Source organism: Miniopterus schreibersii, assembly GCF_964146895.1.
Source record: "Miniopterus schreibersii genome assembly, chromosome: 17".
Classification (NCBI taxonomy): Eukaryota; Metazoa; Chordata; class Mammalia; order Chiroptera; family Miniopteridae; genus Miniopterus; species Miniopterus schreibersii.
Genome location: NC_138117.1, coordinates 43,233,404 through 43,254,871, shown reverse-complemented (window position 1 = coordinate 43,254,871; position 21,468 = coordinate 43,233,404). Strand labels below are relative to the sequence as shown.

Genomic DNA, 21,468 nt, shown 5'->3' with positions numbered 1-21,468 from the left:
TACATGAGTATATGTGTTCTATAATTTATAAGTAATATAATCATATTTCAGGTTAATTCAGGTGCTCAATCTTTGGAAATTTTAAGTGCCCCTATCCCTGGCAGGAGACATGAATTGGGGAAAGGAATCAGCAGGAGAGTGTGAGGAAGGAGGACCGAGGGTGGAGGTGGGTAGGGTCCTGGGAGCCAAGGTAAAACCGGACAGCAATGGGTCAGGGCTGCCTGTCACCACTTGAGCCAATTAAGCAGAGACAAGGTTGAATCGTATATGAGCATTTATTCCAATATTGCCGCAATATGGGAGCACAGTAATGGTCATCCAAGAAAATCTGCTCTGCCTGCTCCCCCCTTCCCCCCATATGCCAGTTGCTTATATTGGGTAGAAGGACAAAGATCACATGGGAAAGTAGAAATTACTGGCATGGGAAGTAGGCAAGGTGGGCTGGGGGTTGCAATAGGCAGGTGCCTCTGGGATTCCATTGTTTTGGGAACAAGGTTCTTAATCTTTCCATGATGACGGGCAGTTCTCGGAAGAGGAGAAAGGATGGAATTCCAAGGGTAATTCTCATGTCCTGGGGCATACAACTCCCAGCCAGGTTAGAAAGTGTTTTTTCTAATTCAAACAGAACACAATATTTCTTTTTTTTTTTTTTTTAAAATATATCTTTATTGATTTCAGAGAGAGGAAAGGAGAGGGGGAGAGAGAGAGAGATAGAAACATCAGTGATGAGAGAGTCATTGATCGGCTGCAGCCCACAACCCAGGCATGTGCCCTGACCGGGAATCGAACCCTGATCGCTTGGATCCTAGGTCGACGCTTAACTGCTGAGCCACGCCCGTCCGGGCAATATTTCTTATAACTATAAAAGGAGGAAATGAAGGAGGAGGAAGGTATCAAAGCCTCTCTTAGTTCCCTATTGCTGCTGTAACAAATGACCATAAACTTGGTGGGTTAAAACAACAGACATTTATTAATTTACAGTTCTGGAGGGCTGAAGTCTGAAGTGAGTCAATGAGCTAAAACCAAGGTGTCAGCAGGGCTTGTTCCTCCTGGAGGCTCCAGGGGAGAATCTGTTCCCTGGCCTTTTCCAGCTTCTGGAGGCATCTGCACTCCTTGGCTTGTGGCCGCTTCTTCCCCCTAAAACACACACTGCAACTTGTGTCTGTTGTCATGTATCTCCCTTCTCCCTTGGCTTCCATTGTCACGTTGTCTCCCTGGGCTCTGGCTCTCCACCCTCCCTTTTACAGGGACCCTGAGATGGCCTAGGGCCTGCCCTGATTATCAGGATACTGCCCCCATCTCCAGAGCCTTAACTTAGTATCATCTGCAAAGTCTTGGTTCTGTGGGGAGGGAGGGCATTTGTTCCACAAGCAAAATAGTCACCCCATCCCAAGGTCATCCAAAGTCCCAACTCAATACAGCATCAACTCAAGTAGAAATCTCATCCAACTCTCCAGCTTAGAAATCTCAAATCTCATCATAGAAATCACCAAAATTAGGTATGGATGCGGTTTTAGTTAAGTAGGAGACCGGGTAGGAATAAAACAGTGTGGGCACTGGACGTCGCTAAGGGGAGGGGGCCCCGAACTCCCATGTCAAAGGCTGTCGTGGCCGGGCACGGAGCCTGGTCCGCCTCCTGCAGACCCTTGCCCGGGACTGCAAGGGCCCCAACTCCATCAGCACAGGGCGCCGCTCATCACAAAACCCGTGACTCCAGTCTCCCAGCGCCCATGCTACAGATGGACAAGTCGAGGCGCACAGTACCCCCGCGGCAAGGCCATTGAGGTCCACCCCTGGGAACCCGCTTTCATCTGCACCCCACAGCTTTCTGAGGAGCCACCGAGGCACGAGTCCTCCGGGATGCCTAGAGCGTCCAGGAAGTGATGGGGTGGCGGATGGGGAGCGGGCCGGCGGAGGGCGGAGCGCGGCACTTCCGGCGGTGTGGCGGCCGCAGGTAAGTGGGCCGGCGAGGCGGGCGCGGGCGCCGCGCAGTTCCTGGTCCCCTTCGCCGAGCGGCGCTCTCGGGAGCCGCACGCCCGGCTCGAGCCGAGCCTCCGCCTCCGCCCCACAGGGGCCCGGGACGAGCTGCCAGCCCGAGCCTGGCTGTGGCGCCGGCTCTCGACTCCCGGGGCTCCGCCTGCGGAAGCCGCTAGCCCTGCCCCCGGGAGAAGCCACCTGGGACTTGACTTTTTGTCTTTCCTTTTGGTTTGCCCTTGCCCCAGACGTGGCCCCGGGATGGGAACGCTTTCCAAACCAGCCTCCGGTCGCCCGGGCGTCTCTCTGCCCCGGGGTCTCTTGGCCTGTGCTCCACGGAGACGGGGCTCTGTACCTACCGGCCTCCCCTGAGGACGCTTCTCAGCCCCCGGCGCCCTCCCTGCAAGATGTGCACCCCGATGTTCCTGTTTTTTACCCCCCTCCCCAATCCTCCTTGCTCCCAAGACTTCATCTCTTCCTCGTCTCCAGAACACTTCCTTCTGGAATATTCCTCTCTGCTAGCTCCCTCTACCCCTACAGAATGTTTTTCCCCTAAAGCCCTCAGGCTCTCTTGTAAGGACAGGGAGGGGTCTACTTGTGGATGAGGGCTCCCCCCCCAGCTCTGTCCCCTTTTGCCCTCCCCCATTCTTTGGGCGGAAGAGGATATGTTTATGTCTCCCAGGGCCCCGGTGGCTTTGGTGGCAGTGCTTCCTTTGAGGTGGCAAGGCTGGGAACCCCGTGATTTCCCTGCTGTGTCATGGTACCTTTTGGTTTAAGAAATTGTTTTAGGAGTAATATCTGAATTCCATCTTTAAAGGAAATTTTTGCCTCATGAGCCAGGTCACCATGGTTTTCAGCTCTCATGTTCCCTTGCACACACCTGCATGAGGCGTTGTCCATCTTGAGTGTGGTTCTGGTGCTGAGCTTCCAGGACACCTTTTCTGGCTGTCCCAGCCCTTCCTCTGGGGCCTCATTTTTTTCCTGGTTTCTAAGCTGGTTTCATATTAAACATTTCCCTAAAAGTGGATAATGGCCTCTACTTGCTTCTGTTCCCCACAGGGCCACACAGCACTTTGAGCCCTGGAGAGAGGCACCCTGGCTCCGACAGCGCAGCCCTGGTTAGCTGGAGCCAGCTCCTGGGGCCCCTCTAATCTGGTCAGTGGTTGAGGGGAGAAGCTGCCACCGTACCACAGAGGCCACAGGCTTCAGTAGTCTGGAGAAGTTTAGGGGGCAGGGTGACTCTGGAGAGAGGTCCAGGAGCCGGCCACGTTATCAGGAGTGGAAGACGATGGACAGCTGAGGCTATAGGTTGCTTGATCTGGAGGGAGGCAGGGAGGAGGATCAGCAGACTGGCAGGCGGAGGGGGGAGGGGAGGCGGGAAGGCCTCTAGTGCAGGCACGTGTCCCCTGTCCGCCTGTGTCCACCTTTGGGATAAGCCACCCTTCACATGGCCTCCAAGCAGGCTGGTGGGAGGGGTCCGGGGGAGAAGCGCAAGAGGGTAGTCCTGACCCTGAGGGAGAAGATGGACATCTGTGCACGCCTGGAGAAGGGGGAGAGCAGGAAGGTGCTTATGCAGGAGTACAATGTGGGCATGTCCACGCTGTACGACATCAAGGCCCACAAGGCCCGGCTGCTGCGCTTCTTTGCCAGCTCTGAGTCCAACAAGGCCCTGGAGCAGCGGCGCACGCTGCATACGCCCAAGCTTGAGCACCTGGACCGGGTCCTGTACGAGTGGTTCCTGGGCAAGCGTGCTGAGGGCGTGCCTGTATCGGGCCCAATGCTCATCGAGAAGGCCAAGGACTTCTACGAGCAGATGCAGTTAACTGAGCCCTGTGTGTTTTCTGGTGGGTGGCTGTGGCGTTTTAAGGCCAGACACGGCATTAAGAAGCTGGATGCATCCAGTGAAAAGCAGGTGGTTGACCACCAAGCAGCGGAGCAGTTCTGTGGGTTTTTCCGGAGCTTGACAGTGGAGCATGGCCTGACGCCGGAGCAGGTGTACAATGCTGATGAGACTGGCCTCTTCTGGCAGTGCTTGCCCAGTCCCACCCATGAGGGGAGTCTGGTGCCCGGTGGCAGACAAAGCAGGGACAGGCTGACCGTCCTCATGTGTGCCAATGCCACAGGCTCCCACAAAATCAAGCCCTTGGTGATAGGGAAGTGTAGTGGCTCCTGGGCTTCCAGGGGCATCCAGCACTTGCCTGTGGCCTACCAGGCTCACGGGAACACTTGGGCAGACAGGGAAGTTTTTTCTGACTGGTTCCATCATATCTTCGCCCCCTCTGTGAGAGAGCACTTCCGAGCCCTGGGTTTGCCTGAAGACAGCAAAGCCATCCTCCTGCTGGATAGCTCCCGGGCCCACCCACAGGAGTCCGAGCTGGTGTCTGAGAACATTTTTACCATCTTTCTTCCTGCCAGTGTCACCTCCTTAATTCAACCCATGGACCAGGGCATTCGACGAGACTTTATGAGGAATTTCATCAACCCCCCCGTCGCGCTGCAGAGCTTGCACCCATGCTACAACGTGAGTGATGCCATCTGCAGTGTGGCCTGTGCGTGGAATGCCGTGCCAGGTGCCATATTCAGCCGGGCCTGGAGGAAGCTGTGGCCCACGGCTGCATTGGCCGAAGGCTCACCTGAGGAGGATGAGCACCTTAGAGCCAAGCCTCATGACCAGACCTTTGCGCATGTCCTGGAGCTCGGGCGAGAGGTCAAGTCCCTGCCGAGCAGCAGACTTCACGGGAGTGCAGCTGCTGAACAGGCTGGGCTGGGGCAGGAGGCCAGAGGTGGGTGTCCAGCTGAGGGTCACCCGGAGCAGGCTGAGAAGAATGGTGGGACTGAGGATGCCAGGGAGGGTGAGGAGGCTGCCTGGGAGCAGGCTGCTGTGGCCTTTGACGCTGTGCTCCGCTTTGCAGAGAGGCAGCCTTGCTTCACGGTGCAGGAGCTGGGGCAGTTGCGTGCACTGCGCTCTGTGTTTGTGCAGCAGTGGCAGGGGCGGTGGTGGCGCCCGGCCCTAAGGGCTGTGGTCAAGCTCGAAGCCCCCCAGGAGCGTGCGGGTGGCTACGCCACCTTGGCCTGCTCCCCATCCACTGCAGGCCAAAACTGATGGTGCCCAGCAGTGTGGCTGCATGGTGCCCACTGGCGGGAGCTGTCCCAGAAGAGTAGGTGTGCTAAGACGTGCACTGCCCTTCCCATTCCGTTAACCTGTGTTACCTGTGATGTCACACGAGCATGAGGAGATATTCTGGAATGGCCCACCAAACCTAAAACCTCCCAGAGCCTCCCATGGCCAGAGCCCCGGACTGCGGGCAGTTTCTGGTCTAGTGTTCGCTGGCTGAGCCTTGCTCTGACTGAGCATAGAGATGTCTTCCTGTCCCAGAGGAGAAAAGCCAGCACTCTGGCAGTACCTGCTGTCACTTGACAGGCTGGCCGGTCCCAAGACCCACCTCTCCTGGCCCTCAAGGCTCAGTCTGCTGGTCTGTTAGCTATGCCTGTGTTAGGTAGACCCCAAGGGCAGGCCACCAAGGCTAGGATTCAGTTTATGGCCTCAAGTCAGCAAAATCCCTACTTGTGGCTTTATAGGCAACTTGTTTGTGTGTCCCCACTTTAGGTGTGATCTTATATAGTTGAAAGAGGCTCCTAAAAGTTCCTCCATTGTTTCTAGTACCCCCTCCCCCCACCTTGAACCCAGACCCCAAGATATGGGCCGCATGCTAGCTTGATGTGGTTGAACTGCTTTGCCTAAAGCAAGCAGGAACATCAGGCCAACCTGCCCATTGCCCAATGGGGGACCATGGGGCCCTGTGCTGCTGCTAGTGTCTTGGCTCAGTCCAGTGGACTGATGGCTTACGGTCCCACATTCCCCAGAATTTCACATTTCATGGCCTTCACATGACCAAATCTTGATTAGGCCTTCAGAAATGAGTCTTAGGTTTGCACATACGTAACAGATAGGAAGCAGCATGCTGCTCAGATTTCTAGCAATAGTGGAACTTCTATTGCAGCTGTTAACACCCTAGTAATACTTAGGGAACTGCTAGCTGTCTTGGCTGGTGTGGTCAGGTGGGACATGGAGAACATGGTGACTCCTGTGTCTCTTGGCTGACTTTGGGCTGTTTCATTGGTGCTGCCTCATTGGCCCCAGACCTGCAACCACAAGAGGCTCCGGTGGCACTGCTTACCCTCTGCACACGAGTCAGGGTACTTTTCTGTATTCTTCTGTATTCTTTTGCCCCAGAATTCCAGCCCCTTCCTGAAGTCATGTCATGGCAGCTGAATGGACACATAGCTGTCATCTGTTTGCTGTTTTTCCCTCTGGGAGACCTTGGTTCTCGTGAGTTGAGGGAACTCAAGTGTGTGGTTTGCACTTGGGTTCTCATGTTTTTACAGCTTCCCAAACGCCAGGGTGACAGCCATGACCGGCATGGCATATGTGACCGTGGAGCGTGTGTCCTGCTTTGATGCCGTGTGTAAAGGTAGGGAAAGCAGTGTGGTGATTTAGTGTCTTGCCCGGCCTTTGGGCCTGTTCCGTGCTATGCTGCTGTCATCGCTTCCTTCACACCCTGTACTTCTGTGTTATTTGTGTCACTTCTGGACTTGTATCCCTGTGAGGCGCTGCTTGAGGTGTAACAGGAAGTTAGGTGAGTCAGGCGAGGCTGCCCTCACCGTCAGCAGTAGCCACATGGAGGCTGACTGACATGCCCAGTGGCTCTTCCCTTTGCTGGGCAGGTGGAGCTGGGGGAAGGCCAGGCAGGTGGGGTTCCTGGCTGGAGCTGGGTCCTCATTAAGCCAGACCCCAGGCGTGGGCTCATGTCACACCCTCGCTATCTGCTCTGTCCTGGCGTATTGTGGCCAATCAATAAACGCTGTCAACAGACTGGCTGAGTGGTGTCTGTTCCTGGGGCTGTATTCAGGACCAGCCAGGTACAGGCTCTGGCTGAAACCCTACTGCTGCTAGGGGGTTGCTTCAGGGAGCAGGGCTGGGTCTTGCTTGCCTCCCTCTCCCCTCCTCCCCACAGGGGCTTCAGGCTGAGGGAGGGTTCTTGGGGTGCAGGTGCTGGCTGGCTAGAGCCCAGCAAGGCCATCCTGTGAGTTGTGCACCCAGCTCCGCCCTGCGCCTCCACCCTGTCCTGCTGCCCAGGACTCTCTTGGAGACTGCTGTGTCCTCTGAGTGTCTAGCCCTGGGTGCTTGCTCCACTCCCCGTCCAGTCTTAGGTGGAGCCCACTGGACTGGATGTGAAGCTGGAGCTGGTGGGAACATGTCTGTCGATCACCTGCCAGCCTGATGGCAGCTGGACACAATGGAGGGGAGAGGCTGGAGTCTGTGTGGGTTCAACTTGCACCCAAGGAGGAGAGCTCCCTCAGGCAACCCTCTGTGTCTTAGGGCATCTGTGGTAGCATCGGGCCACCCCCACACTCACAAAGCCTTATGGTAGCCCAGATGATTGCAGTGTGACCCTGGATTCAGGTCAGCAGATGGGCCATGTGGCTAGCTCAGCATGCAGCCCAGAGCACTGTCCTGGAGTTGAGTACAGCCAGTGGGTGCCACCCTGAGGACTTCTCCCAGAGGACTCCCTTCCTGACTGTTCCCACTGGGTCCCCTATCTTCCCTTCTCCCTCTCTGGCTCTCCTTTTCCAGAGTCTCAGCCTGAGCGCAGTGGCGGGACACCCCTCCCCAGCCTGGAGCAGCCCGATCTCCTGGGTCGTCACCAGCTGGCACTTTCCTTTCTGCCCTCCCACTTCTTGCAGAGGCCCTGCTGGGAGAGGGCAAGGTGGTGCTTCTAGGCACTGGGGCTGACAGAGGTGTCAGACATGCAGCCTCAGCCTCCGGTAGGGAGCTGCTGCCCCAGGGCCTAGATTCCTGGCTAGTGGGAGGTGGTGCCAGAACTGGGCCTGGGTGTCCAGAGGGAAGATGACCCAGGCAGGTGGCAGCCGGGACAGGTGTGGGAGGTGGGTCCTTGGGGCCACCCTGAGCCCACCTGCCTGCCTCACCACCTGCCCCTCTGCCAGGTGCCACAATACACTATCTTCCCTTTTCTGAATAAGTCATTTTACCCCTTTTGATGGGGCAATAAATTTTAATAAAAGCTAGCCAACAGCACAAGGCTTCCTCTCAGCTCAGGAACACTTCCATCACTGGCTGCTCTGATGAGGACACCCTAAAATCTCATTTGTGGCTCCAAAATGAGGCCACTGGCTCTCATTGGGCCTCATTATTTAATTAAACAGAGACTTAAGGGGTGGGGGTCAGGACACCAGGTCAGGGAAGGTGGTGGAGACTGAGGGGCCATGGCCGGTGTCGTGCAATGCGGGCAGGCGAGCATGTGAAATTCTGAGAGCCTTCCCTGCTAGGCCCTGCCCCCACTCTGCCAGACCCTGGGCTGGGGCCTCACTTCCACTACTAAGCCTACTTGCCCCCAGGTGCCAGCCTCATCTTAGTTTATCCCTCAAAAGGAAGAGACCCCTGCCCCTCCCTCTGGCCCTGGGAGCCCCACAGCATGCTCACAGCTGTTCTGTCGTCTGTGGGGGGCCACAGGCCCTACCACAAAGCCCTGTCCACTCAGAGGGCCTTGCCACCAACGGTGCTGGCCAAGTGTCCCCCGCTCTCAAAGGACAAGTTCAAAGAAAAAACCCCACACACTTCACTGCAGCTAAACAAGTCAATGAAGCAGACTTTCTGTTTGTTGAACTCAAAATGTTGGAATTGCCTTCTCCAGCCTGACGTCTGCTGGGTAATAAGTGCACATGGCCTGTCTCTCGTTCGTGTCCACGGTTCGTGTCCTGCTCTGAGTCATCTGAGGATGTGGGGCACCTGCAAGTGCTGAAGTTGGGGACAGCCTGTGGCCCTGCCCAAGGCTGGTTGGGCCTTGCTGGAGGGCTGGGGTGAGGGGCGGGGAGGGGCCATGCAAGGCACAGGGCTCTGTGTGGAGTGGAGAAAAGCCCTGGGCTTAGTGGTGATGGTTGCACCACTGAATGTGTTCTGTGCCTCCAAACAGTCCATGCAAAATGGTGAAAGTAGTGAATTTTATATTATGTGTGTTTTCCCATAATAGTGAAACCAAGGGCTGTGTGATTGGGACCTGGTGACTCTGGGCTGAGGACGTGCAGAGGCTCAGAGGACAGTGAGGCCCCTCGAGACCACCTCTAGCAGGAGGGTGATGTCGCTCAGGGCTGGGGTGGGGGTGATACCCCGTCCCGCCCCTCTCCTCCCACCTCCACATTTACCTTCAGCAGCCCGGGCAGATATAGTTAACTGGCTGCCTGGGAAATTCAGTGGGGGTGGGGGCTCAGCCTGCACCTACTGTAGGCCAGGCATTGCCATATCCCCTTGCCCAGTTCACGGTGGATTCATGCCTAGGGAAGTGGGGAGGAGCCAGGCGGTCAGACATCTGCTGGAGCAGGACTAGGCCTCTTGAGGGCCCAGGGGCCTGTGTCCTCGAGAGCTCGGTGCAGTGAGCCTGGAGTGTAGCCCCCAGGCTCCGGGAAGCCGTCCAGGCTGGGTCCACCTCTGACCCCACCATCTATCTTGTCCTTTTCACGACATTTATTGAGGTCCCCTCTCAGAGGCCTCACTGGCCACCCCAGTTCGGAAGTCTGGGCTGTCCACATCCCCCGCCAGCTGTTCGTTGACTCTAGCATGTGCACAGTCATATGCTGGTGGTGGGTTTTAGTCTCTGAATGGGAATGGTGCAGGCACAGAGGGACCCCTGGGCCACCCTCAAGGCCCCACGACCTTGGGAGGAATCAAGAATCAGCTTCATTCTCTCTTGATTTGAACAAAACCAGTGGTAAAAGGACGATTTTTAGTCACTCGGGGAACTGAACATGGTCCAGCTCCAGCAGGAGGGACAGGATCCCATCATAGACTTTGTGAACATTTTGTTGGCGTAATAAGAGTATTTGGTTATATTTCCCAAAGACTTTGTTTCATAAATAACCAAGTCTCTGCAGGTGAAAGGGTGTGGTGTGTGGGGCTGGCTCAAAGATGCTCCAGGAGGAAGGGAGTGTCGGAACGTTTGGGGTCCTCTCCCATTTCCCTACTTGTGTGTGTTCCAAGTTTCCATAGTCAAATGTTTCTCCCCAGGCCCGGAGGAGGGGCCACACCACCGCCAGAACCTGGGGCTGAGCCTCACCAGCCCTCAGCCTTTGCTCTCCTCCCGCTGGGCAGGTGTGTCAGGGCCCTTGATGCTGGGTCCCTGACTTGCTTTGCTCTGAGACACAAAGCCCTCTTTCTGTTGCAGAGGACACTCTGAGATGCCTGGGGGGGGGGGGGGTGAGTCACCTGCTGCTAAGTGGGGAGTAACGTGCTAGCTCGCAGGCACTCCTGTCACTCTAGGGAAGGGAGGAGGGGAGGGAGGGGAGAAGCTGGACCCAGGCGCTAGGAGAGTCGGGCCAGGGAGGCCAGGACCCCAGGACCAACTGCAAGCCCCTCAGCTGCAGTGGGGGGTGAGGGTCTGTGCTGGGCCAAGGCTCTGGCAGCCGGCAACTACTGTTTGTATGGTGTGTGTGTTGGGGGCAGCCCTCAGACCAGCAGAGCCTGATTCTCTCTGATCAGGAGGAAACCTCCATGTCCTTGGGAAGCTCACAGGTGGAGTGTGCCAGCCCTCAGTGGCTGCCGTCCACTAGCTGTGGTGGGCATTGGCCTCCTCCACCATCCTGGAAGGTGGGCCCAGCCAGGAGGTGTGGGTAACCTCTGCATTGTAGCTCAGGCCAGGCGTCTTGGGCCCCCCAGAGAAACGCTGCTGGTACCAGATAGAGCAGCTGGGAGGGGCAGCTGCTGCTACACCTGGACAAAGGTGAAGGGGACTGTGGTGGCCACCACCATGCTATCCAGGAGGTTCAGCCTCAGGGGGGCAGCCAGGTGGGGTGCGGAAGACACAAGGACAGATGACATCCTGGCATGATGGGTGTTCAGAGTGCCTGGAGGGACAACTCTTGGAGTTAGATGGTGCCCTGTATCAGGGGACTTGGAGCCACTCTGGGTGGACAGGAGGTGGTGGGGGTGGCTCAGGGGTAGGTGTGGTCTACAGTGCCCCTAATTGTCCCCAGTGCCCCCATGCCCTCCGGCCAGCCTGCCTGTGCCACTTCTGGCCGTGGGCCGTGGCCTGTTCTCCATAGGAGCCCCAACCCAGGGCCTGTGCTGCCTCACTGATGGTAATAACTCTCAGGCAGGCAGCTGACTGTTCTCTAGCACACTGTGCTAGGCCTGGGGGTTCAGCCCCACCGCCTCCTCTCAGGCCAGCATGTGGTCATCGCCGCAACTCTGGCTGCACTGGCAGGTTCTCGCTGCTTGGTGGTTTCATGTTGAGAGGATGGAGGGTTGGATGTCAGAGCACAAAATGGGTATTTCAGCAAGTGCTTCAAAATGCATCAGCGTCTCCAACCCAGTTCTCATGTGAAGAGAAACTTTCTTTTTAGGGACAGAAATGTCTTGGCTGGAAGCCAGGCTCCTACCAGGTGACATGGCGCCCCCCCACGCCCAGCCCTGGGGTCTGGGAGCTGCTCACCAGTTGCCGTGGCGTCTGATGGTTGCAATGAGGTAGAATCTTTTAGAGATGTGAGGACGGGATTAACCTGATCACCGGATCAGCCAGGCTGTCATTCCCTGAGTCACTCACTCCTGGGAGCCTCTCCATGGGGCTGGGACAGGGGACAGGGCACTTGGGCAGACACTGCCCTGGAGGGTCAGGTAGCCAGTGTAATGTGTTCAAAACTGTCATGTTACAGGAAACAAAGGTCTGGGCTGGACTTCTAACTCCTTTTCTCTGATTAGGAAAGTGAGTTCAGACCTTGCTGCAGGGACAGTAATGACGCAGCTGGATTTAAACCAGGTCTGTCCCTCAGACCCTCACTCTTCATACAGTAGCCTGGTCAGGTGGCAGCAGTGGTGTGGTCATGATGAAGGTGCTGATGCTGGGAATCCTGGTGGGTGGCAATGGTGATGTTGGTGACACCTACGGGGAGGCCATGGTTAGTGGGAGTGGGGGTGGAGATGGTGGTAGACAGTGACAGTGGTGGTGTGAAGCTGTCTTGTGGGTAGTAGAGGCAGTGGCTTTGATGGTGGTGACAGAAGTAATGGGGGGGTGACAGTGGGCATGGTGATGACAGTAATGGCAGTAGTGGGTAGAGATGCTGGTGATGGGTTTGCTGTGGTCTGAAAGTTTGTATCCCTCCTCAAATTCCCATATTGAAATCCTAATCCGTAAGGTGATGGAGTAGGAGGTGGATCCTTTGGAGTCATTAGGTCATGAGGGTGGGGCCCTCATGAATGGAATTAGTGCCCTTAGAAAAGACCCCACAGAGCTCCCTTCCCCTTCTGCCATGTGAGGACTCAGCGAGTAGTGTGCAACCAGGACGAGGGCTCACTAGCACCCTGATCTTGGACTTCCAGCCTCCAGAACTGTGAGAGAGAAATGTCTGTTGTTTAAACTCTAAGCCCTGTGGTGCCTGGGACGGTGTGGAGGGTGCAGGTGGTGGTGTTAATAGGGGTGATGGTGGTTATGGAGGTGGTGACTGTGGCCGTGGGGTTGGAGGAAGTGGTTGTGACAATAATTATGACAACTTGTCTGTGGGACACTTGGAATTCAGGCCAGAGCCTGAAGCATGGGCAGTGTTCTCATGTTAGTGCCTCCTGCTGGAGATGCGAAGGGTTAGGGACTCACCACTCCCCCCACAGGGGCACAGGAGCTGCAGGCCTGCCTGGAACCCCTGCCCAGGATCCACCTTCTGCATCTCCACCTCACAGTCAGCTCAGCAGGGGAGACACCAGGATCCTGTGGACTGCTGAAGTGGCCTTTTATTTGTATTACAATAATGCACAAAACAAGTATCTGAAACCAAGACTGCTCTACCCAGCAAGGCTGTCATTTAGCATAGATGGTGAAATAAGGAGCTTCCCAGACAAAAAGGCCAAAGGAGTTCATCACCACCAAGCCAGCACTGTGGGAAGTGCTAAAGGGACCGCTGTAATAAGAACAGAGAGACACAGTCAGAAAGAATTAAAATGGCAATAGGTAAGTACCAATGAATAATAACCTTAAATATAAATGGATTAAATGCTCCAATCAAAGGACATAGGGTAGCTGAATGGATAAGAAAACATGAATCAAATATATGCTGTTTACAAGCTACCCAACCTCAGAACAAAAGAGTCACACAGGCTGGAAAAAAACACGCACACACACCAACACCCCCAGCCCCCCAACCTCAGGAGGACTTTAAAGGAGAGATTGACAGCAATATGGTCATAGTAGGGGACTTTAATACCCCACTGACTTCACTGGATAGATCTTTCAGAAAAAAAATCAACAAGGGAACAGTGACTCTAAATAACACACTAGATCAGGTGGATTTAATTGACATTTACAGAACATTTCACCCCAAAGCTGCAGAATAGGCATGTCCTCAAGTGCACATGGGACATTCTCTAAGATAGACCACATGTTAGGACACAAAACAAGTCTCTACAAGTTCAAGAAGATGGAGATCATATCAAAAATCTTCTCGGACATTTACACCATGGAATACTATGCAGTTGTAAAAAAGAAGGACCCCTTACCCTTTGAGACAGCATGGTGGGACCTGGAGAGTATTATGCTAAGCGAAATAAGCCAGTCAGAGAAAGAAGTGTCACATTATCTCACTCATATGTGGAATCTAATGAACAAAATAAAACGATGAACAAAATAGATCCAGAGACATAAGCATGGAACAGACTGAGGGATCTCAGAGGGAAGGGGGTGGGTGGGTGAGAGGGGAGAGATTAACCTAAGAACTTATATGCATATATGCATAACTCATGTACACAGACAATAGTGTGGTAAAGGCCTGGGGGGAAGGGATCAATGGGGGGAAAAAGGGGACTTTTGTAATACTTCCAACAATAAAGATAAATTTAAAAAATCAATAATGCAGTGCCCGCTGGGCCCAGGGACTGTGGTTTATTGTGTGGTGGTTGGGCTATGAACCAAGGGTCCATTTTCACTTGGCCTGGTGGAGGCTGAGGCCCAGGGGGTGCGTGGCTGCCCAAGCTGCTCCTGCCACAAATCACTCAGCTGATGAATGTACTCTGGTGATGGGCCCACCTCCATTCATCTTGCCTCTGGTCTGGGTTGGTGAGGGAGGAGGGCCTGGTCAGGAGGGCAGTGTCTAGAACCAGAACCCCTGCCTCAGGCATGGAAACCTGACTCTCCTGGATCATTGTGCTTATGCCTGGCTCCTGAGAGGCCCACAGCAGACAGTGAGGTGCCCACAGCCCTGAAGCAGGGGCTTTGGGGGAAGTCACCAGCATGGGGCAGCTGGGTGTGTGCAGCTGGGCAGGGTGTTGGGGCCAGAGGTCGTGGGCTGTCCAGGTCAGGAGCCCAAGAAGCCCACGGCCACGTGTAAGAGGGTGGAGTGGGGGAGGCAGCTGTGAAGTGCAGTCACCCAGGCCCAGCCCCAAGGGAGGGGAGGGAGTGGCCAGCAGTCAGGTGACCAGGGTTGAAAGCCTAGAGCGGGCTGGGGGGAATGGAGGGTGAGGGCAAGCCCTGTGGTGTCCACTGCTCCAACCCTGTGCCCCTCTCAACACACCCCTGCAAGCCCCTGGGGTTCACCTCCCTTGCTCGGACCAGTCCAGATGATGGTGGAGGCTGTGCCAACTCCTGGCACCCAGTAGATGCTGCATAAGCCACAATTGTCCCTATATTGTTGGCCCCACATTGTGCCCAGGCTCCCTCAGCCCTGGGGATTTGGGGGAGGCCAGGGGGCCGCTGGGCAGGGCTTGCACTACTCTAGGACAGTCCCCAGCCCACACAGCAAACCCTCTGGGCCCAGCGCTGTGGGGAGCGGAGGACAGGGAGGATAGCACTGTGCCAAGGTTGCATAGCTGGCCAGCAGCAGGGGTAGGGGGACCCAGGCCTCTGGCCGAGCCGGCCACTGCCGTTTCCGGTAGGAGGGGTGCTGGGCAGGGGTCCTTCTAGGAGGGTTCCTTACAGGCGCAGAGTGTGCCTACGTGGGGAAGCTCTGCGTCACACAGCTATTCTCAGCCTCTCTCCATTTATGGCTCCGGAAGCGGTGGTGGTGGCGGTGTGCTGGGGAGAGATTTCACCGGAGGAGCAGGAACAGCAGGAAAGTGCAGCCACCACCCCCTCCCTGGCACTGCATCTGAATCCCCAGTTCGGGGGCAGCTGGCCAGGGCCAGCTGGCAGCCAGCCTCTTCCCTGGCTGAGGGGCTGGCCACATTTGGGTATCTGGCAGCAGGATCTGGGGTCCCTGGGCATACAGGGAGGTGGTGGGGATGCACACAGTCTGGCTGGGGGCCCAGTGGGGCAGAGAGGAGGGGGCAGCTAAATTTCACCCCCCCCCCCCCCCAGGAGGCTCCCAGCTGCTCCGGGTGAGTCCACATCTCCTCCCATACCTGACTGCCAGGGTCTCCAAGGGACGCAGACCCTGGCTCCCCCTCATACCTGAACCCTAAACAGCCCTAAGACTGGCCCTTCTCCCACCCACGACATCTGGCTGTCCAGCTGGGACACTGGCCTGAGCAGCTCCCCATCTGCCTGCACCTGTGACCCCTGTCCTCCCTCCAGGCTATAGACCCAGTGTTGGAGGCCAGAGTCCTGGCCACTGTGAGGAGGGCCTGGGAACCCCTTCCCAATCCCCCTTGCCATCCCAGCTCTGCTGCTGGAGACAGAACCCAGCTGCCCTATCCCCCTCCCTGACAGACCCCCTGTACCCAGTTCACCCCTGCTCACCCTCCAGCTGTTCCCACCCATCAGGGCCCCCTGGGCTGCTGGCCCCAGTACACTGGGGGTGTCGAGGTCATTTCTAACCAGAAGGAGTCTCATTGGGGCAGGACCCAGGTGGGTCTTGTCCACTTGATGTGCCCAGAGCAAGCTCAGGGCCTGGCACAACTCGGCTGGACAGAAAAGTTCAGGAAGGCACCATGCACACTCACACACATGTGCACACTCATGCTTATGCATACACACACACTTATACTCTTAAACTGGCACACACAGGAGGGGTCACATATAAGGGAGGACAAGGCTCACAGAAGACTGTTAACGCTGCCCTGGGAGGCTCAGAAGCCTCCCTGGAGAGGGTGACACTGGACTCAGATTTAGACAACACATAAAGCCATATTGAGATTTTATACTTAGGTTTTAACACTGGGTAGGCCGTTTTCAGTTGAATACGGGGTGGCAGGTGGTGGGGTAGACAGTGCATTTCTGGTGGAGGGAGTGGCGTGGTTGCAGATGCAGTCGGCTCCTCATCACGCACTGATGCCATTGATCCTTAGGCCTGAGTGGAGAAGGGCCTCAGGGAGCACTCAGTCCAGTCTGCTCCTTGCATGTGGATGACAGGGCCAGATGGGTTCAGTGATTTGCAGAAGCTCACACAGCTCCTCCAGGAGAGGTGGGAGGAAAAGCAGGTCCTGACTCCTGTCCAGTGGTCTTTGGATACTCAGACCAGGCCAGAGGCACCTGCTGAGCTGAGGCCACATTTTATTTTATTTATTTTATTTTTAATTTTAATTTTTAAAAAATACATATTTTAATTGATTTCACAGAAAGGAAGGGAGAGGGAGAGAGAGAAACATCAATGATGAGTCACTGATTGGCTGCCTCCTGCATGCCCCCTACTGGGAATTGAGCCCGAAACCTGGGCATATGCTCTGACCGGGAATCGAACAGCAATCTCCTGGATCCTAGGTCGGCACTCAACCACTGAGCCATGCTGGCCAGGCCTGAGGGAACATTTTAGACGCACATCCCCTGTGGAGCTGTCCGCAGCCCCAGCCCTTCTCTGCGTTCCTGCCCCTGTACCTTGGTGTGACCCTTACTGTCCTGCTGCAGGGGCCTCTCTTCACTAGGTTCCTGGAAGCCGAGGGCGGCACCTTGAAGAGCTGGAGGCTCTGAGCAGAGGTTGCACCTGCTGCTGCTGGCACATGGCCCGGAGTCCTCCAGGACCTACCTGGGGTAGTGGGGTATTTTATGGGGTGATTTACACCTCCCTGCATCCTACCTTGCTCAGTGCCGGCCAAGTCTTGCTCAGGAACTGTTTGTTGATTGAATGACCCACTCCATGGCTGAGCTGGGCAGAAATGGTTGTGTACTCTTTACCTGTGAGGAAACTGAGGCAGGGAAGGGGCAAGGCCACTTCAGGAGCTGGCAGGTCTTTTCCCACTCCCTCTCCCACTCCTGCCTGGGCTCTAGCTTCCTTGCTGCAGGGCTGGGACAGCCCCTGGCCCTCTCTCAGCCTCAGTTTCCTCTTCCATAATAGCTGGGGAGGTGGTGAGGGTGGTGGGGCCCTTTGAGGATGGGCTCTCCACCACCTGGGACTTTGGCTCCTGGGCTCAGCTTCCTGTTCAGGGGCGGGGGATGCCTGCAGGTTATGAGGAGCAGCTGGTTCAGGCACTACTGTGCCAGGATCATCGGAAAAATACAAAATGGAGTGGAAGGCGCTGAGGCAGGAGGCAGGAGGCAGGAAGGAGGGAGGAGGGAGGAGGGCGGAGGGTCTGGTGTGTTGGGGCCCAGAAGGAACTGGCTGCCTGTTCCAGGAACAGGATGCAGCACACACCCTGCCAAACCAGAGAAGAGGAAGCAGGGAAGGGGGGATTGGAAAGAAAATATTCCCCCAGTTCCTCGATGCTTCCCCTGGGTCCCCAGGCCAGGGCTCAGCCCCCTGCTCTTGTCACCTCCTGTTTCAGGTCTCTTGAGACCCCTGGCCGGTCCTGCCCTGGCTCTGGGGGCCTCTCCCAGGCTGTTCTGCTGCAGGGGGCACATTGGTCAGGTGTGGCCTAGGAACCCTGTGAGCAGCTGGCTCAGAAGCCTGGGGCGGGTCCCCCCACCTCTCAGAATCTCTGTGAAAATGGGGTGAGGCCATCTCCTTCAGAAATGACAGCTGGAAACCCGAATCCTTGTCTCCCTTTCCTGGCATCTCTCTCTGCCCCTCCATCTTCCCCACCTCAACCCTTCTTTCCTCCTTGGTCTTCACCACCTCTCCAAGTCTCAGCTCTGACCTGATGTGTCCTGTGCCCTCCATCCGCTGTGGCACCCTCAGGGGAGGGACAGTGTCTGAGGCTGGACCAGTGGGAGGGCCCAGGTGTCCTTCCAGGTGCCTTTGCTCAGACTTCAGGCCCATCTGCCATCTGCTCACCCATGTCTCCAGGTCTGTGCAGCTGCCTGACACATGGCCTGGCCCTGGCCTGGAGAAGCAGAGAAGGTGGACAGAGCAAGAGAGCAGCAGAAGAGGGTGCCAAAGACCAGGGTCCCCACCTCATTCACCTCCCAGGTCCTAGAAATGACAATGTGACAAGAGGCTTGGGCTGGGACCAGGTGGGACAAGAGAAGAGGCCCTCAGCCTCAGGGACACAAGACCCTGTCACCCTATTTCACAGGTGGAAAGTTGAGGCTCAGGTGAGCCCAACATCTCCCAACCAGAAATGGATGAAGGGCCAGGTCCTCCATCTGTTCCTTGACTCACCCAAAGGTCTGCTCTGTGTCAGGTCTGCTCACTTGGCTGTGAGCCCATAAATCGATCCTGCCCTGTGAGAGGTAGCAGCGTTAGGAGTGTTGCATTCAGGCAGAAGGGAGGAGTAGCCTGGTGTGGGGAGCCCTAGCCTGGGAGTATGGAAACTGAGGTCACAGCAGCTCGGGGACACCTGGGCCTGGATGGAGGGAGGCTGCTCACCAGCAAGTTCTGGTCCAGGAGCTGGGCCTGCGGTGGGCACAGGGCTGCCTGGTCCTTCTCTACCAGCTCCCTCAGTTGTGGTGGCAATGGAACGAGGCCATGTGACCCAGGATGTCCCCACAGAGTGGCAGGTTGAACAGTGGTTTGTGTGGAGGGTGGGCCAAGGCTGGGCAGGAAGGGGCAGGTGAGAGTGAGGGGCAGAACTCACCCCCCAGCAGCCCTAGATTTTCACCCACAAGGACGGGGCTGTGAAGCACCTGCTGTCATCAGATGGAGTGTATGCATGCATGTGTGTGTATATGCATGTGTGTGTGTGCACGCACATCTGTGTATGCATGTATGCAAGTGTGTGCATGTGTATGTGTAAGGTGGCCTGTGAGCTCTGCCTCCCAAAGGAGCTGGTGCTCACACCCAGGCACTGATTGCTGACACTGAACATTAGCAGGGAGGGAGCTGGTGCAAATACTTGGAGTCTGTAAAGCCAAGAGAGCAGGGAGGGAGGCCAGGTTGTGTGGCCCAGGAGCCTGCACTAAGGGGTCCCCAGAGGTGGGTGTGAGTATTATGGGTCAAGTACTTGGTCACAGAGCAAGGTACTGGGAGGCAGGTACTGTCTAGGGGCTGGACAGGAGTTCTGAGAGGCACAAGGCTCAATGTAGGGTGAGGTGGGGTAGGGCATGCTGAGGCTGTGGATTTGGGAGGGAGACCTATCTTGAGATAAGCATCTTAGCAGCTGGGGTATGGGAGCCTGGTGGCCTAGGGGCATAAGGTCAGAACCCTATAGGGGCTTGAATGGGGGCAGCCTGGATCCTAGCATTGGGCAGACCCCTCTGTTGTCACACTGGCCTGCCCTCTGTCCCCTGCAGGGCGCTCTCCTTCTAAGGCAGGCAAGGCCTCAGAAGTTGTCAGGCCCAGGAGCAGCGGACCAGCTGGGCTCCAAGAGTGGGGAGTCTCCAGGCCCTCCTCCCTCCTTGCACAATCCAGCTCTCCCTCCACCTGCCCCTCCCCAGCCTGATTCATCCAGCTCTGGGTGGAGGTCTGCACTCTGTGTGGGGAGGGTGGGCAAGGACGGGCAGGGGCAGACCCCCATCCCAGGTGGGAAGGAAGCCACCTCTTTTCTTGAGGTGGAATGGAGCCCCAGGCTCCAGTGTGGGGGTTGCTGAGGCTTCTGGGCGATAATTGGGCAGCGAGTACCTGTTCCCAGAGCAAGAAGAGCTGCAGCCCATCACCTGTCATTGCAGGCCCTGTGAACACAGCCTTTGTGCAGGTCCTGCCCTGCTCTGCCCCAGCATCTCCCCTTTCCCTGGACTCGGGCTGGACTGGCCATGGAAGGGGGACACCAAGGATCTGGGTCAAGCCCAACCCAACCTTGAGACCCCCTCTCAGGCCTGGCTCCCCCACAGAGGTGATGCGTTAACCCAGCCCCCTTTCAATCTCCTGCCTTTGCTCTCCCCTCCCCCAGCCCCTCTGGTACCCTATCAGCTTCCCTTGCCTAGTCAACCCCTCCCTGGCCCCCTAGGCCCTGGCTGGGCTCCCCAACATCCAAGAAGACCTGCCAGGCCACTGCTGCCTTGGGTATGGTGGGGTGGAGGTTAGAGACCACTGTGGGAGCAAGGACCATGGAGCCATGCCCTGGCCCAGGCTACCCAGCTGGTCAGGGGACCTGGGCCTGAGTACCACCCTCAGGGGCCACAAAGACTTTGTAAGAAACTGTTGGGGGAGGGGTGGCTCCTGGTCACTCAGGTGCTGGCTCTGGTACTTCCACTGCATAAGCGTGTGGGTGTGCACACCGGTGGGTGAGTGTAGTCTCTGCCCAGCTGGCTCAGGGGGTGCCTTTCCTGACAAGGGCCCTCAGACACAGGCCCACGCTCACCTCAGACATGGGCACAGGCTCCCCTCTCCATGCAGGCTCCTGGTGACCAGCCACACTTGCTGGTCTCCCACATTCACCCCTCAGACATCTCACACAGGCCTGTAGCCTCCTCTGACTCCTTCTGGGGAAACGCCTGGGCTGGGCGGCTCTGGGATCCCTGCTCTGGAAGCATCTCTGCCTGCCTTCCCCCCTCCTCTGCCCACCCACTCGCCTTTAATTAGAAATGCCAGGAGAGCCATTTGGGGGGCGGGTGTTTGCCAGAAAGACTTTCCTATCCAAAGCAGGGGCGGAAGCTTAGAGGAAAGGAGGAGACAGATTGGCTCTGGATGGGGAGGAGGGCTCCCGGAGCAGGGAGAAGGGGCCTGGGGGGAGTGGTGATTCCAGAGTGTGGGCACCTGAGCTGTGTGTCCTTGAGTGAGTGAACAAGACAGAGTGGGGCTGTGTGAGGGAGGTGGGGGTGAGCATGTCAGTGTGTGGGATGAGTGTGTATATGGGGGGGATGCGTGTCTGTGGGGGGGTGAGTGTGTGGGGAGGTATGACTGGGGGATGAGTGTGCAGTGTGTGTGTTGGTGAGAGAGGGGAGGGAAATGGGCAGCAGGGGCTAAGCTCCCTTGACTGGCATTGGTGGTGTGTGTGCACTTCTGGCTGTGGGTAATGGTGTGTGTTACCTATGCCTAGGTAACATCAGAGGACCTGGGACTCAGACCCATCCTCCATGGGGTTACCCAGGAAGGATGTCCCTCCCCTGCCACTGTTGCCAGGGAGGCAGAGGGGAATCTCAGCTTCCGGAGCCCCACTCCTTATATGGTGTTTTCTTTTCTCTGCCTCTGCTGACTCTGGAAGGCTGCCTGCATCCCTCCTCCTCCCCGCTCCCTCCTTCTCCCGGCTCCCTCCTCCTCTCTCCCTCTGCCAACCTCTTAGAGTCTTGGAGCTTCTGACCGGGTTCCTCCTGTGGC

General features: G+C 56.7%; 1 protein-coding gene across 1 annotated transcript; it reads left to right on the top strand.

Annotated features, from left to right (window-relative positions):
* Positions 1-1,926: 1,926 nt before the first annotated feature.
* JRK (Jrk helix-turn-helix protein) lies at positions 1,927-6,847 on the top strand. The gene is made up of 2 exons (XM_081116812.1): positions 1,927-1,954; positions 3,034-6,847. Exon 2 carries the CDS (start codon positions 3,422-3,424, stop codon positions 5,075-5,077), a length of 1,656 nt encoding a protein of 551 aa, XP_080972938.1. The 5' UTR covers positions 1,927-1,954; positions 3,034-3,421; the 3' UTR covers positions 5,078-6,847.
* Positions 6,848-21,468: the final 14,621 nt, after the last annotated feature.